The sequence below is a fragment of the Leucoraja erinacea genome, unplaced genomic scaffold (assembly GCF_028641065.1).
Source record: "Leucoraja erinacea ecotype New England unplaced genomic scaffold, Leri_hhj_1 Leri_438S, whole genome shotgun sequence".
In the NCBI taxonomy this organism is placed as follows: domain Eukaryota; kingdom Metazoa; phylum Chordata; class Chondrichthyes; order Rajiformes; family Rajidae; genus Leucoraja; species Leucoraja erinaceus.
The window spans coordinates 50,920-67,500 of NW_026576339.1; the positions used below are offsets into that span (position 1 = coordinate 50,920).

Sequence of the window (16,581 nt, forward strand, 5' to 3'; positions counted from 1 at the left end):
GGGGATCTTATTGAAACATGTAAGATTATTAAGGGTTTGGACCTGCTAGAGGCAGGAAACATGTTCCCGATGTTGGGGGAGTCCAGAACCAGGGGGCCACGGTTTAAGAATAAGGGATAGGCCATTTAGAACAGAGATGAGGAAACCCTTTTTTCACACTGAGAGTTGTGTATCTGTGGAATCAAGAGAGAGCTAGATAGGGCTCTTAAGGTTAGTGGAGTCAGGGGATATGGGGAGAAGGCAGGAACGGGGTACTGATTGTGGATGATCAGCCATGATCACAGTGAATGGCGGTGCTGGCTGGAAGGGCCGAATGGCCTACTCCTGCACCCATTGTCTATTGTCTAATAGGTTTAAGGTGAGGGGGGAAAGATTTAATAGGAATCGGAGCGGGTAACGTCTTCATGCAAAGGGTGGTGGGTGTATGGAACGAGTTGCCAGAGGAGGTAGATGAGGCCGATACTATTGCAACGTTTAGGAAACTGTTGGACAGGTACGTGGATAGGACAGGTTTAGAGGGATATGGACCAAATGCAGGCAGGTGGGACTAGTGTAGATGGGGCATGTTGGCCGGTGTGGGCAAGTTGGGCCGAAGGGCCTGTTTCCACACTGTATCTATCACTCTATGACTAGAGTGTGGATTTTGTACAATGGCCCCTCTTGTTTACACGATCAGTAGACTGTTTATGTACACTTGCTGACCTGGGGTACGGTAATACTCTGCTGGACTGTTTGTAATCAAAAATATAATTTCAATGTGTAGCATTTCACACCTGTGACAATAAAAGTGCCAATGAGATTCCGACAACTGCGTGCGTGTTCAATTTGTAAACTGAACAAAAACAGGAGGGTGACCAGGAGGGGAGGAGAGGGAAAGGGGGGTCTGGCCCACCGCACCCTCGAGGTCGGTCTGTGGGAGGCTCCCACTTCTGTGGCGAGGAAGAGACCGTGTTCCACGTCTACGTGCAGTGTGACAGGTTGCAGCCCCTGTTCGACTATGTGAAGGGGCTGCTCCTCAAGTATTGGCTACATTTTATCCCCACACTCCTGATATTTGGGCATCCGGTACAGAGGGGGGGGGGGGGGAGGGGGATCTCCCTGTCCGTCTGCTCCTGGGCCGGGTCAAGATGGTCATTCACGGGTCCAGGCAGCGGGCAGTCTATGGCCACACCGGGGTCGGCTGCCCGCCCCTTGTCTGGGCCTACGTCCGTGCCCGCGTGTCCCTGGAGAGGGAACACACACGCGGTGACCACGGGGACTCTGGAGACCGTACGTGAACGCTGGTCACCGCGGGAGGTTGAGTGTCTTGTTGATAAAGTTGGCGTTATATTAATGTGTTGATCATTTGTTTGTACATAGGCAGACTTTGTTTGTGTTAATACTCTGTATGTTTAATTTTATTTTTTGAATAAAAGTCATTGTATAATGTAAAATAAAACGACGGGGAACAAAGGTGGACGGGCAAGGAGGCATAGAAACATAGCTGCAGGAGGAGGCCATTCGGCCCTTCGAGCCAGCACCGTAATTCAATGTGATCATGGCTGATCATCCCCAATCAGTACCCCGTTCCTGCCTTCTCCCCATATCCCCTGACTCCGCTATCTTTAACTCTATCTAACTATTTCTTGAAAGCATCCAGTGAATTGGCCGCCACTGCCTTGTGTGGCAGAGAATTCCACAGATTCACAACTCTCTGGGTGAAGAAGTTCGCTGTCTTTTCCTCCCTAGCGCGGACCCGGCAGAGTGGAGATGGAGCGCGGACCTGGGGGAGATACGCTGCCCCCATCGCTCTTGGTTCTCCCTACACGGTCCGCCCTGTAGTTTCCTGTACACGGTCCGCCCTATTGGGTCCGCACTACGTTGCTAGCGCCCACAGCGCTGCGTCCCCGCTTCACTTTATTCCCCGGGGGGGGGGGGGATGAATGAACTGCCAGGGCCGGGTTAAGGCCTCTCGGCCCTGAACACAGAAAATATTACGGTGCCCCCCATATAGTGGAAACGACAACCTAGAAGGAAAGCAAACGAGGAACTGATCAAAGGTACACAAAAATGCTGGAGAAACTCAGCGGGTGCAGCAGCATCTATGGAGCGAAGGAAATAGGTGACGTTTCGGGCCGAAACCCTTCTTCAGACTGATAGGGGGTGGGGGAGGGGGGGACTTCCAGCATCTGCAGTTCCTTCTTGAGGAACTGATCAATGCAGGTAGACAAAAATGCTGGAGAAAATCAGTGGGTGAGGCAGCATCTATGGAGCGAAGGAGGACAGGTTTCGGCCCGAAACGTTGCCTATTTCCTTCGCTCCCAGCAAAACTGGATGACTATGGCATCAGAAATAGTCCACATAACAGGATTAGGGACTTTCTCACAAACCGGACGCAGAGGGGGGCCTGTGAAGGAAACATTTCTTTAGAAGAACAAGTACTGTCAGGAGTACCGCAAGGCACGGTCCGCGGACCACTGTTGTTCCTGATGTACATTAATGATCTACCTGAACATATACATTGTAAAACAAGACTCTTCACAGATGATTGTCTTGTATATACACCTGTCACTGATGTAGAGGATATCAACTCCTTACATGAAGACCTTAAGTCCTTGGAATTATGGCAACACACATGGAAGATGAGCTTCAATCCAACCAAATGCTCAATTGTGGTCATTTCAAACAAGAAGAAACCACCTACTTGAGACTACATCTTCAGTCGACAAATACTTCATTGTACAAGTTCACAACCATACCTTGGAGTTCATCTTGATGGCAAGCTTTCGTGGAGGGAACACATGGACAACACGGCCACTAAAGCCAACCGGACACTAGGATTCCTTAAACAAAACCTCTGGTTCTGCCCAAAGGAAGTGAAAACCACAGCATATACAACATTGGTTAGACCCTTACTGGAATGTGCTTCATACACCTGGGACCCACACAAAACTGGTCATATCAACAAACTAGAAGGGGTACAGAGGAAAGCAGCATGCTCTTGCATTGGGAACTACAATAGAGGTAGCAGTGTCACCAGGTGCTGTCCGACCTGGAGCGGGAAACGCTGGAAACAAGAAGGGCAAGGAACAGACTAGCCATGTTGTACAAGATTCAACAGGGGATGGTGGGAATAACTGCAGATTGATACATAACATACTCAACATAAAGGGGAACAAGAAAAATAAATGATCTGTAAATAGAAACCCCATTTGCCAGGACAGATATTTATAAAAACTCATTCTTTGTAAGAAGCTTAAGGGAATGGAATAAACTAGACAGTTTTAAGGGGGCACTAATAGCACGTTAGTATGCACAACACATCCAAGTTGGCGATATGCAGAGTACTGCCCTGCCGACTACAAATTCAGAAGGTTCTGAAGGAGAGTTAGATTTAGCTCTTTGGACTGAACCAGTGGTCACCAAACTATGGCCCGCCGCGAGATTTTATCTTAACACGTTCCATGCAGCCGGGCTATTTAGCGGGTACTGTGGTAGCGGATAAAACAGAGCCCCCACTTTCCCCGACCCCTCCCGTCTTTACTTGACTGGCGTTTTCCCCCTCAGGGATCCAACAGCTCCACGAGTAAATTTCCCCTTTTGTCCTCCCGGGCCAGGCCATCGCCGCCCTCCATCGGGGGGGGGGGGGGGGGGGGGGGGGGGGGGGGGGGGGGAGGGGGAGCGGGGGGGGGGGGGGGGGGGGGGGGGGGGGGGGGGGGGGGGGGGGGGGGGGGGGGGGGGGGGGACGACAGACAGACAGACAGACAGCTCTGATTTCAGTTGCTGTTTATTTCACTCTTCCCACATTTACATTCCCCCTGGTTTTATTTCCGCGCTCACTGGGGTTTGTTTCACGACGCGGAATTTGGGGATTAAATGGGAGCCGTTCGTTCAGCGCCGACCTGTTGTCCACCGGGTTTCTGCCCCACAGCCCCTGAGCCCCGCTCCTGACGCCGGTCCCGGGACCCGACCCTTTTACACACCCGGAGCGGAACCGGAGCAGATTCTCAGCCACTGGTTTTCATCCCAAGTCCAGAAGAAAGGATAAAGTTTCTCCGTGAATTTATTCCCAGTGAAGGTGTGGAGATGGGACTTGGTGTCCGCGTCGTAAAATGAAACTGTCCCGGACTCGTAACTGAGATAAACTCCCACCCTCCCGGGGATGGGACGGGCGGGGAGAGGGGATGGAGGGGAGGTGAATGCATCAAACTCGTCATCCCACCGCCAGATGCTCCAGACTCCAGTCTCCGGGGTCAGTGTGACCCGTCTCTTCCTCTCCACAGACTCTGCGGCGACTCCCAGACTCCAGCACCGACTCCCCGCCACCTCCACCTCCCAGTAATGTCTCCCCGATGTGAATCCCTCCGATCCCAGCACACACTCCCAGCCTGTAAACCTCTTCCCGGTGTCAGGGAGACTCCTCACGGTCCCGGTCCGTCTCACCCTCTTCCGATCCTCAGACACCTCGAGCCGCGCATGCGCTGTTTCCACATCCAGGGTGACGGAGACTGGGGGGAGAAGCAGAGAATCAGAGAGTCCCCGGGGGTCGGGGGGAGACTCGGGCACAGGCGGGCGGACAACTGAAACCTTGCCCGGGGTTTCACCCACAACAACATCGGGTGGACAACAGACATCTGTCACGGAGTTTTTAGCCAGGGATGGAGAGGGGGATTTCGTGAGGCGGGGAGGGTGTACGGGGAGGACGAGTGACAATAGGCAATAGACAATAGGTGCAGGAGGAGGCCATTCGGCCCTTCGAGCCAGCACCGCCATTCAATGTGATCATGGCTGATCATCCCCAATCAGTACCCAGTTCCTGCCTTCTCCCCATATCCCCTGACTGCACAGAGTCACAACTCTCTTGGTGAAAAAGTGTTTCCTCATCCCCGTTCTAAATTATGGCCCCTAGTTCTGGACTCCTCCAACATCAGGATCATGTCTGTAGCGTGTCCAATCCCTTAATAATCTTATATGTTTCAATAAGATCCCCAGCTGCTCCATTCTATCAACATATGACAGTCCCGCAAACCCAGGAATTAACCTGGTGAACCTACGCTGCACTCCCTCAATAGCAAGAATGTCCTTTCTCAAATTAGGAGACCAAAAAAACTGCACACAATACTCCAGTTGTGGTCTCACTAGGGCCCTGTACAACTGCAGAAGGGCCTCTTTGCTCCTATACTCAACTCCTCTTGTTATGAAGGCCAACATGCTATTCTCTTCACTGCCTGCTGTACCTGCATGCTTACTTACATTGACAGATGAACAAGGACCTCTAGATCTCGTTGTACTCCCCCCTTTCCCAACTTGACACCATTCAGATAATAATCTGCCTTCCGGGTTGTGCCACCAAAGTGGTTAACCTCACATTAATCCGCATTAAACTGCATCTGCCATGCATCTGCCCACTCACCCAGCCTGTCCAAGTCACCCTGCATCCTCAAAGCATCCCCCTCACAGTTCACACTGCCACCCAGCTTTGTGTCATCTGCAAATTTGCTAATGTTACTTTGAATCCCTTCATCTAAATCATTGATGTATATTGTAAATAGCTGCGGTCCCAGCACCGAGCCTTGCGGTACCCCAGTCACTGCTGGTCCCAGCACCGAGCCTTGCGGTACCCCACTAGTCACTGCTGGTCCCAGCACCGAGCCTTGCGGTACCCCACTAGTCACTGCCTGCCTTTCTGAAAGGTATCTGTTAATCCCTACTCTTTGTTTCCTGTCTGCCAACCACTTCTCTATCCATGTCAGCACTCTACCCTCAATACCATGTGCTCTAATTTTGCCCACTAATCCCCTGTGTGGGACCTCATCAAATAGTTTCTGAAGTCCAGGTACACTACATCCACTGGGTCTCCCTTGTCCATTTTCCCAGTTACATCCTCAAAAATTCCAGAAGATTAGTCAAGCATGACTTCCCCCTCGTAAATCCATGCTGACTCGGACCGATCCTGTCACTGCTATCCAAATGTGCGGCTATTTCATCTTTTATAGTTCTTCAGAAGACCATTCTTCAGGCAGATATTCAAATATCTTGCCAGTAGATGGCGAGGGAGAGGCAGATTGGAAGATGAGGAGTCGGATGTGAGTGGTAATTAGAGGTGGTTAAAGAGGATGTAGAGATGTGGGGTGGAGTTGCCGTGATCACACTGAACGGGAGTGGACTGGACGGGCGAGGCAATCTGCTACTGTTTACTTGCTTTCTTTAGTGGAGGGTGGATTTGATGCGTCTGTACAACCAAGAACACTCTGATGTCATGGTGAAGCAATATATGAACGTCACTGAGGGACTTGACAATGTTTTACATGTGAGGCTGGTCCAGAAAACAAAGGCAGGTGGGATCCCAGACCAGTTGGTAAAATGGACCCACAATTGACTTGGTGGTTGGAGGTAGAAGGTAGCGGTAGAAGGATGATTTTGCTGCCTGGAGGTCTGGGACTGGTGGTGTGCAGCAGAGATCCGTGCTGCAACCTTTGCTGTTTATTTTATGTTTTCACGGCTTGGATGTGAATGTGGGAGGTGTGACTACAAAGTTTGTGGAAAACGGGTAATGTTGTGGATAACAAGGAAACCTGTCAAAGTCTGCAGCAGGATATAGGCCGGATCATTGAAACCTTATTGTCATGCAGGTATATCATTACTGGAGGACACAGTTTTCTTCACACAAAGAGTTGTTAATACCTGGAATATTTTGCCAGTGGAGGTGATGGAATTAGATGTAATCACTACATCTAAGAGGCATTGCGATTTAGCAAACGAGGTGTAGAATAATACGGTTCTAATGTGGGCAAATGGGATTTGTGTGGCTGTGGAAAAAGGTGGACAAGTATGTGATGGGACGAAGGGCCTGACTCTGTAATGTACAACCATGGCTCTCTGGCTCCAAGAGCACTGAATGACTGATTATCCACAGCCATCGGTGCTGGGAAATCCAAAGGTTGCCCAGTATCTGCGTGCAGTAATGTCTCCTTGTCTCTGTCCTAAATGGTCCAGCCCACATTCTGAGAGGATGTCCGCTGGTTCCAGACCCCTCAGACAGGGGAAACATCCTCCCTGCATCCAGCCCACTGAGCCCTGTAGGAACTTTGTGTTTCCCAGAGATCTCCTCAAATACAACTGAACTCTCGAGCACACAGGCAGAGTCTACTCAATGTCACACACACAACAAATATCATTACAGAACCAAATATTGTCAATCGTTGCTACACTCGCTCTGTGCAAAGTTTATCTTTGAATAAGTAGAAAAAAAACATAATGCAGGAAGAAAATAGGTGCGGAGTAGGCTCCGCCTCGCAGGCCTATCCTCTGTTCAATGTGATCATGGCTTAATCGAAGCTGGCTCCAGTTCATCTTCAGTTTGACTTCCCCATAACCCTCAATTTAATGATCTTTCCAATATCCAACTATTTTGCCTTCACCTATATCCAACGATATGGCCTGTCACCATCAATTAGTCACACAATTCCAGATATTTACTGCTATGTTGGAGAAACAACTTCAACCGTCTGCCTGGTACGTGGTCTGGATGTTTGGATCTGATCGAATCCAGGGCAAGTTACACAATGGAGCACAACCGTGGTCTGAAGGCAGGAGACAGAGGGTTGGTGGAGGAATGCTTTTCAGACTGGAGGCTCTCGCAGAGGGTGCGACATAGAGCTCGACTCCATCTCCATTGTTGGTCGTTATTTATACGAACGCTTTGTATGAGTATGTGGGTGGCATAGTTAATAGGTTTGTGGAGGACACTAAAATTGGTGGCGTCATGGAGAATGAAGAAGGTGATCTGAGATGAAATGTGATCTTAATTAGCAGGTGTAATGGGCTGAAGAATGGAAGACGGAATTTTCTAAAGTCTAAAGTTTGAGGGCATCAGTTTAAGGTGAGATGGTAAAGTTGGAAAAGGCATTGAAGGTCAATGTTTTCAGACAGTGGATGGTAGAGAGATAGAACGAGATGCCAGAGGTGGAGGTGAGTACAGTTACTGCGTAATGTTTACATTTGTGGTACTTAAAGGTGTAATCAATAAGAAGAATGGAAACTGAACAAGTTTTACCTGGCTGGATGGCACAGGTTTCTCTCCACAACGTGTTCAACACAAAGTGGTGATGAATCTTTTCAATCGGCAAGGCACCATCTGTCACTGACAATGTATTGAACTTCATCACTGACCCTGCAAATATTTATCAACTGGTTAGAATCTGAGCTTCAACATTTTCGGAGCTGTTCTACAAAAACATTCAGCGTTTCAATCAAGAGCGTGTCCTACCTCCTTCTCCGACCAGCTGCCTCCTGAAAGAAAAAAGACACATGTCTGAATAACTGAGACAGAACATCCATATCCCGACGGCAGAAATGGCACGCAGATTGCCACAAGATTCCTAGTTACCAACTCTTATTGCGGCAGCTACACAGACATATAAATAGTATTTCCGTCGGGACAAAGAACCACGGGGGGAAACACAAGGAACGTACATGAAAATGATGCCATCATTGAGAGGGTGCAGGTTAGGGACAAGAATGAGGAGATGGTGGGGTGTTATCTGAAGAAGATGTCAGGGAACGTAGGGATGGGGCGATTTAAGATTATCTGTGGATTTAAATGTGTGGGGGGACAAATAGTATTGCTACTTTTAGGGGGGTGGGAGATTGGAACCTTCACGTGGTCCATCCTGTTTCGACGAATGCAATCAACCTGGCGTGTACAAATATGATCAAATAGAACAAGTTGTCCTACAGCTTTAGACTGTGCACGCCATACGCAAGAAGAAGCAGCTACTTTTAGGGAGACTAAAATTCAAAGATGAAATATGGGATGGCCTTTAATAAATCCCATTAGTCATGCAGTAAAGGGAACGGGGAACTCATTCACACAAAAGTGGCCAAAGCCAATATTGGAGATACATTGAAGGGGGAGTAGGATAAGCACAAGAGATTTCCCCCTGTTTGCCCCATTCCCTACATGTTCAATTCATGGATGACTGATGATAAATGATGATGTGTGCACCACGTTCTAGATTTCAATGTTAATCCCCACAATGTGGTCATGGCTAATCTTGCCCAGGACTGAACTCCCCCCCTTTTTTCCCTCATGTTCAATTCCTGGAAATTTCAACAAAAAAAAGTCTCTCCTTCTGGTTCAAATACTGCTAACAGTTTCAATCCCCAAAAGTCTCTGGGTTGGAGAATTCCAGAGATTTCACTGCTCTCTATCCAGTCGTGGACCTTGGGGACAATGGTGAAACGACTCTTCATTCTTTTCAACTGCAAGGAATATCGATGCAACCTCTGCAGATGAGACAAGCCCCTCATCCTGCAATTATCCCGGTGATTCAGTTTTGTGTTGCCTCCAATGCTGTAACATCATTTCATGGTTAAGGTCATGAAATCTATGCAAAATGGTCTTGATGTGGCTCGGATAATTGTGACTACCCCCCCCCCCTACAAGATTCTACAAGTATATGATCAGCAGAAGAATAACCGGGGGAACTATTCCCCTTTAAGAGTAAAATGATAACTAGGGATAGAACAGGTCCAATTTAGTGCTGTTAAGGAGGACAAATTCCAATGTGCATCCTAGGCTAAAATCATTAGACTGCCTGCACTGGGATGTTCTAACACCACAAACTCCTTTTCCTCTAATGCTGACCATACAGAAGATTTTCCCCGTAGTCTTATGATTCCTGCAGATTTTCATTCTTTTCGGGGAAATATTACACGTTAACGAACTCAGTGACAGGATCACTGCGACTCTTTCTCAAGGAGTTTGCAGGCTGTCCTGAGATCCCACAGTTTATGTAGGTGGCCATTTAGTTTGGGAACAACAGCAGCACATCGCTGGAACAGACGGAACATTGACCCAGCTCTGAATGACTGGTAAATGATGCATTCATTTCAGAAATGTCACCCACCATGTTGTGACTGTGCAGTTTCACTTTGCCTAACTGTAGTGTAACCCCTCACCTTCAGAAATATCCCGTTGTCTTTTTGATCCATCTGTTCCTGCAACGTTGAGAGTTCCTTTTGGATGGAATTTAAATTTGCTTGAATCTCTTGAAGCCTTTTCTCCATTGCGTTCCGAATTTTCTCCTCTTCTTCCCGGATATCTGCGAGTACACGCCGCTCTTTCTCAGTGAAAATCTGGTGCAGTTCAGCAAACTGGGATGTGATCTGTGACTGAAGGTTGTGTGACTGTTCCTGTGGAATGAAAGGTGAAGATCAAGATATAATGTCACTGTGTTGTCTTTCCTAACGATATGTGAGGGGATAGTTGGCCAATCAACCTTGTGGCATTGAGCACAGAAATAAGCCATTTGGCCCAACATGTCCATGCTGCCAACCCTAGTAATCTACAATAGTCCCACATTCACTTGGATTTAATCCGTATCTTTAATTACCGTGGCAACTCAAATCCTTGTCCAAATGCTTCTGAAATGTGGATAAAAGTGGACAGTTCACAAGTTATAGAGGTAGAATTAGGTGATTCGGCCCATCGATTCTACTCCACCACTCAATCATAGCTGATCTCTGCCTCCTAATCCCATTTTCCTGCCTTCTCCCCATAACCCTGACACCCTTTCCAATCAAAAAAAGGTCTCTCTGTGCCTCAAAAACATCCACTGACTTGGCCTCCACAACCCTCTGCGGCAATGAGTTCCAAAGATGAATTACCCTCTGACAAAATATGTTTAGTTTTTTTTAGTTTAGAGATACAATGCGATATCAGGCCCTTCGGCCCACCGGGTCCGTGCCGACCAGTAATCCCCACACATTAACACTTTTTACATTTACCAAGCCTATTAACCTACAACCCTGCACGTCTTTGGAGCGTGGGAGGAAACTGAAGATCTCGGAGAAAACGTTACGGGGAGAACTTACAAACTCCATGCAGACAGCACCCATAGTCGGGATCCAACCCGGGTCTCCGGCGCTGTAAGGCAGCAATTCTATCACTGCGCCACCATGACCACTTTTCTAAGTTCCTCCTCACCTCCTTTCTAAAAGAGCGCCCTTTAATTCTAAGGCTACGACCTCTGGTCCTGCAGTCACACCAGTGGAAACAATGGAGAGGGAGAAGGGTAGATCGGAGGTGTCAGTGTTGCAGTTGAATAAAGGGGACTATGGGGCCATGAGGGAGGAGCTGGCCAAAGTTGACTGGAAAGATACACTAGCAGGGATGATGTGGCCCACCTAAGACGGTGTGACCACCTCGATTTAATTTATTTGATGGTGCATTGGCAGTTTATAATGTACAGCAGTGAGGCGGAACGTCTGTGTCACTCCAGTTACTGCGGGGACTGGAAACAGCAAGGCATTTCCCCCCATCTCGACAGAAGCAAGTTGGGGATGAATTAAGATGCACCGTGTCCTCATTTGCTATCTCACACCAAGGGAAACATAGGAAAGAATACAACAAAATGGTAGAGACAAAATGGATGAGTGAAGTGATGATAAGAGCAATGTTTTGTGTTTACATGATTATTGAATAAAACAACCAGCAGAAGCAAGTTGGGGATGAATTAAGATGCACCGTGTCCTCATTTGCTATCTCACACCTGCTTTTATACAGGTTATCTATCTGCCGTACGGTGCCCATTCCTGGGACCCGTAACAATGACAGTGGAACAACAATGGTAGGTATTTCTAGGAATAATACAGAAGGTGCAGGATCTGTTCATTCCTAGGAGGAAGAAAGATTCTAAGGGGAGTAAGTGGTGACCGTGGCTGACAAGGGACGTCAGGGACAGTATAAAAATAAAAGAGAAGTACAACGTAGCAAAGATGAGCGGGAAGCAAGAGGATTGGGTAATGTTTAAAGAGCAACAGAAGATAACTAAAAAGGCAATACGGGGAGAAAAGATGAGGTACTAAGGTAAGCTAGCCAGGAATATAAAGGAGAATAGTAAAAGCTTCTTTAGGTATGTGAAGAGGAAAAAATTAGTTAAGACCAAAGTTGGACCCTTGAAGATCGAAAAAGGTGAATTTATTATGGGGAACAAGGAAATGGCAGATGAGTTGAACAGGTACTTTGGATCAGTCTTCACTAAGGAGGACACAAACAATCTTCCTGATATAGTGGTGGCCAGAGGATCTGGGTTGACGGAGGAACTGAAGGAAATCCACATTAGGCAGGAAATGGTGTTGGGTAGACTGATGGGACTGAAGGCTGATAAATCCCCAGGGCCTGATGGTCTGCATCCCAGGGTACTTAAGGAAGTGGCTCTAGAAATCGTGGATGCATTGGTAACAATTTTCCTATGTTCGATAGACTCAGGATCAGTTCCTGTGGATTGAAGGGTAGCTAATGTTATCCCACTTTTTAAGAAAGGCGGGAGAGAGAAAACAGGGAATTATAGACCAGTTAGCCTGACATCGATGGTGGGGAAGATGCTGGAGTCAATTATAAAAGATGAAATAGCAGCACATTTGGATAGCAGTAGCAGGATCGATCCGAGTCAGCATTGATTTACGAAGGGGAAATCATGCTTGACTAATCTTCTGGGATTTTTTGAAGATGTAACTAGGAAAATGGACAAGGGAGAGCCAGTGGATGTAGTGTACCTGGACTTTCAGAAAGCATTTGATAAGGTCTCACATAGGAGATTAGTGGGCAAAATTAGGGCACATGGTATTGGGGGTAGAGTGCTGACATGGATAGAAAATTGGTTGGCAGACAGGAAACAAAGAGTAGGGATTAACGGGTCCCTTTCAGAATGGCAGGGAGAGACTCGTGGGGTACCGCAAGGCTCGGTGCTGGGACCGCAGCTATTTACAATATGCATCAATGATTTGGATGAAGGGATTCAAAGTAACATTAGCAAATTTGCAGATGACACAAAGCTGGGTGGCAGTGTGAACTGTGAGGAGGATGCTATGAGAATGCAGGGTGACTTGGACAGGTTGGGAGAGTGGGCAGATGCCTGGCAGATGAAGTTTATTGTGGATAAATGTGAGGTTATCCACTTCGGTATAAAAAAAACAAGAAGGCAGATTACTATCTAAATAATAATAATAATAATAAATTTTATTTATGGGCGCCTTTCAAGAGTCTTAAGGACACCATACAAAAATTTAGCAGGTAGAGGAAAAACATGTAAGGGGAATGAAATAAATAGTAGAGACATGACTAGTACACAAAGTAAAGACAGAATTCAATTCAAAACACAATATGAGGCAATTAATGCACAGATGAAAAGGGAGGGGGACGCGGGGCTAAGGATAGGCAGAGGTGAAGAGATGGGTCTTGAGGCGGGACTGGAAGATGGTGAGGGACACAGAATTGCAGGATCAGTTGGGGGAGGGGGTTCCAGAGCCTGGGAGCTGCCCTGGAGAAGGCTCTGTCCCCAAAACTGTGGAGGTTGGACTTGTGGATGGAGAGGAGACCGGCTGATGTGGATCTGAGGGACCGTCAGAGTTGGCAGGGGGAGAGGAGGTCAGTGAGATATGGGGGGGCCAGATGGTGGAGGGCTTTGTAGGTGAGGATCAGGATTTTGTAGGTGATCCGGTGGGAGATGGGAAGTTGGCGTCAAGTTGGGAAAAGGGGAAGTACAACGGGATCTGGGGATCCTTGTTCATCAGTCTATGAAAGTAAGCATGCAGGTACAGCAGGCAGTGAAGAAAGCGACTGGCATGTTGGCCTTCATAAAAAAGAGGAATCGAGTATAGGAGCAAAGAAGTTCTTCTGCAGTTGTACAGAGCCCTAGTGAGACCACACCTGGAGTCTTGTGTGCAGTTTTGGTCCCCTAATTTGAGGAAGGACATTCTTGCTATTAAGGGAGTGCAGCGTAGTTTTACAAGGTTAATTCCCTGGATGGCGGGACTGTCATATGCTGAGAGAATGGAGCAGCTGGGCTTGTACACTCTGGAGTTTAGAAGGATGAGAGGGTATCTCATTGAAACATATAAGATTGTTAAGGGTTTGGACCCACTAGAGGCAGAAAACATCATCCCGATGTTGGGGGAGTCCAGAACCAGGGGCCACAGTTTAAGAATAAGGGGAAAGCCATTTAGAATGGAGACGAGGAAACACTTTTTCTCACAGAGAGTTGTGAGTCCGTGGAATTCTCTGCCTCAGAGGGCAGTGGAGGCCTGTCTCTGGATGCTTTCAAGAGAGAGCTAGATAGGGCTCTTAAAGATAGCGGAGTCAGGGGATATGGGGAGAAGGCAGGAACGGGGTACTGATTGGGGATGATCAGCCATGATCACATTGAATGGCGGTGCTGGCTCGAAGGGCCGAATGGCCTACTCCTACACCTATTATCCTGTGCTGTTTTGAGGTGTCCTGACGTTACATGCATCACATTGATGAAAACTACACAGGAAATCGAAATTGGAAAACCTCACCAGAACAACAGAAATCTTCTCTTTCTGTTGCTGCTCCATTTGCTCGATCTCGGATTTCTTTTTTGTGAGCGATTGGAAGGAAGATTTCACCTGATCCTGGAGTTGGGATTCAGATCAGAGAAGAAAAATATCAGAAAATATACACGACATGACACAATGATGTGATCAATATCGGTTTGTTTTTACCTTGTAGATTTCAACAGCTTCATCTATCGGTCTGAAGCTGTGAGACTTGTGTTCCCGCGCATCTCGACAGATCACACAGATCAGCGTCTTGTCCGTTTCACAAAACAGCTTCAGTTCTTCCTGATGTTTCTCGCACTGAAGTTTACTTTCCTTCTCTGTCTGATTCAGGCTCAGTGCTCGAGCTTTCTCAGACAGTCTAACCAAGGCCCGATTCACCCTGAGGGTGCGGTCTGTAAATTCCTCTCTACATTCCGGGCAGGAGTTTTTCCCCTCCCTGTCCCAACTCTGTGTGATACAGGAGCGGCAGAAGTTGTGCCCACACTCCAGTATAACCGGATCGGTGAAGAAATCCAGGCAGATGGGACAAACTGCCTCCTCGGTCCAACTCTCGACCTGTCTTTCGCAGCCATTTTATCTCCACTTCCTGGTTCAAAATGTTTTCACTGACGTGGAGCTGCTGAATATGGGCGGTCACATGGACCGTCACGGCGGCGCCGCGGTAGAGTTGCTGCCTTACAGCGAATGCAGCGATGGAGACACGGGTTCGATCCTGAGGACGGGTGCTGTCTGTACGGAGTTTGAACGTTCTCCCCATGATCTGCGTGAGATTTCTCCGAGATATTCGGTTCTTCAGAGGCTTAGTAAATGTGTGTGTGAGAGAGAGACAGAGGGATGCAGAGAGAGAGAGGGGGAGAGAGAGAGAGAGAGAGAGAGAGACAAAGAGAGACTCCGTTCTAAATGTCTTACTTCTTATTCTTAAACTGTGGCCCCTGGCCAGAGACATGTTTCCTGCGTGTCCAAACCCTTAACAATCGTATATGTTTCAATGAGATCCTCTCTCATCCTTCTAAACTCCAGAGTGTACAAGCCCAGCTGCTCCATTCTCTCAGCATTTGACAGTCCCGCCATCCCGGGAATTAACCTTGTAAACCTACGCTGCACTCCCTCAATAGCAAGAATGTCCTTCCTCAAATTAAGGGACCAAAACTGCATACAAGACTCCAGGTGTGGTCTCACTAGGGCTCTGCACAACTATAGAAGGACCTTTTTGCTCCTATATTCAACTCCTCTTGTTATAAAGGATGATTCCGTTGCCTGAACTACAGGGAGAGGTTGGGCAGGCTAGGATTTTGTTCCTTGGAGTGCAGGAGGCTGAGAGGTGATCTGATGGAGGTGTATAACATTTTGAGGGGGGATTGGGTGAATGCACAGTCTTTTACTCAAGGTCGGGAAATCAAAAAGCAGAGAACGCAGGTTTAAGGTGTGAGGGGCAAGATTTAATAGAAAGCTGAGGAGCAGCTTCTTTACACAGAGGGTGGTGGGTATGGAACGAGCTGCCAGAGTATGTGGCTGAGGCAGGTACTAGAGACACTTGGACAGATACATGGATCAGGAAATGTTTAGAGGGGTGTGGCCCAAATGTGGGCAAATGCGACTAGCTTGGAAGGGCCGGCATGAATGAGTTGGGCCGAATGGCCTGTTTCCATGCTATATGCCAATTAAAAACAAAACAGCAGCCTATAAGCTCAGCGGGTCGAGCAGCATCTGTGTAGATGAAAGGGGTAGAAAAGGGTCTGTGGCGGTTTCAGACTGAGACTCTGCATCAGGGTCTGTGAATGCTGGGTCTCCACCTGAAACTACAACATGCACCGTTTCCCCCACGGATCCCCTTTCCAGATTCCAGCGACTACAGTGTCTTGTGCCCTCCCCAACACCGAGCCTTGTCCAACCCCCCCCCCTACCCGCCATCTCCAGCTCTGATCTGCGGCAGGGAGCCGGGCGGGGGTTGGGACGTGGATATTGATCTCCCCCGCTCTCCAGTAGCGCTGCCTCGCCACTGAAGCGTCTCCAGATCTCTCTGTTTCAGTTTCCTGCTGCGGCTTCGCTTGGGACGGAGTGACTCAGATCCGCGCCCAGCCACGGGGAGTTTCCCAGCGCAGGGGCTGGTGGCATCACACGGAGAGACTCGATCTGACAGGGTCGTGGACAGGAGCAGCAGTCAGAGAGGTTTGTCAGGGTGTGGGAGTGTGGGAGAGAGAGAGAGGGGGCAGTGGGACAGTGAGAGGTGAACAG

General features: G+C 48.2%; 1 protein-coding gene and 1 pseudogene across 1 annotated transcript in view; one reads left to right on the plus strand and one right to left on the minus strand.

The window, feature by feature from the left end:
- LOC129693830 (butyrophilin-like protein 2) overlaps nt 1-16,581 on the plus strand; it is a gene marked incomplete at its 5' end in the record, with an annotated part of 55,707 nt that overhangs the window by 12,277 nt on the left and 26,849 nt on the right. The window contains one exon of the mRNA XM_055630578.1: nt 16,376-16,515. Coding sequence (XP_055486553.1) covers nt 16,376-16,515 — 140 coding nt within the window. The remainder of the gene's footprint in view (nt 1-16,375; nt 16,516-16,581) is intronic.
- Nucleotides 3,787-10,058, minus strand: LOC129693824 (E3 ubiquitin-protein ligase TRIM39-like; annotated as a pseudogene).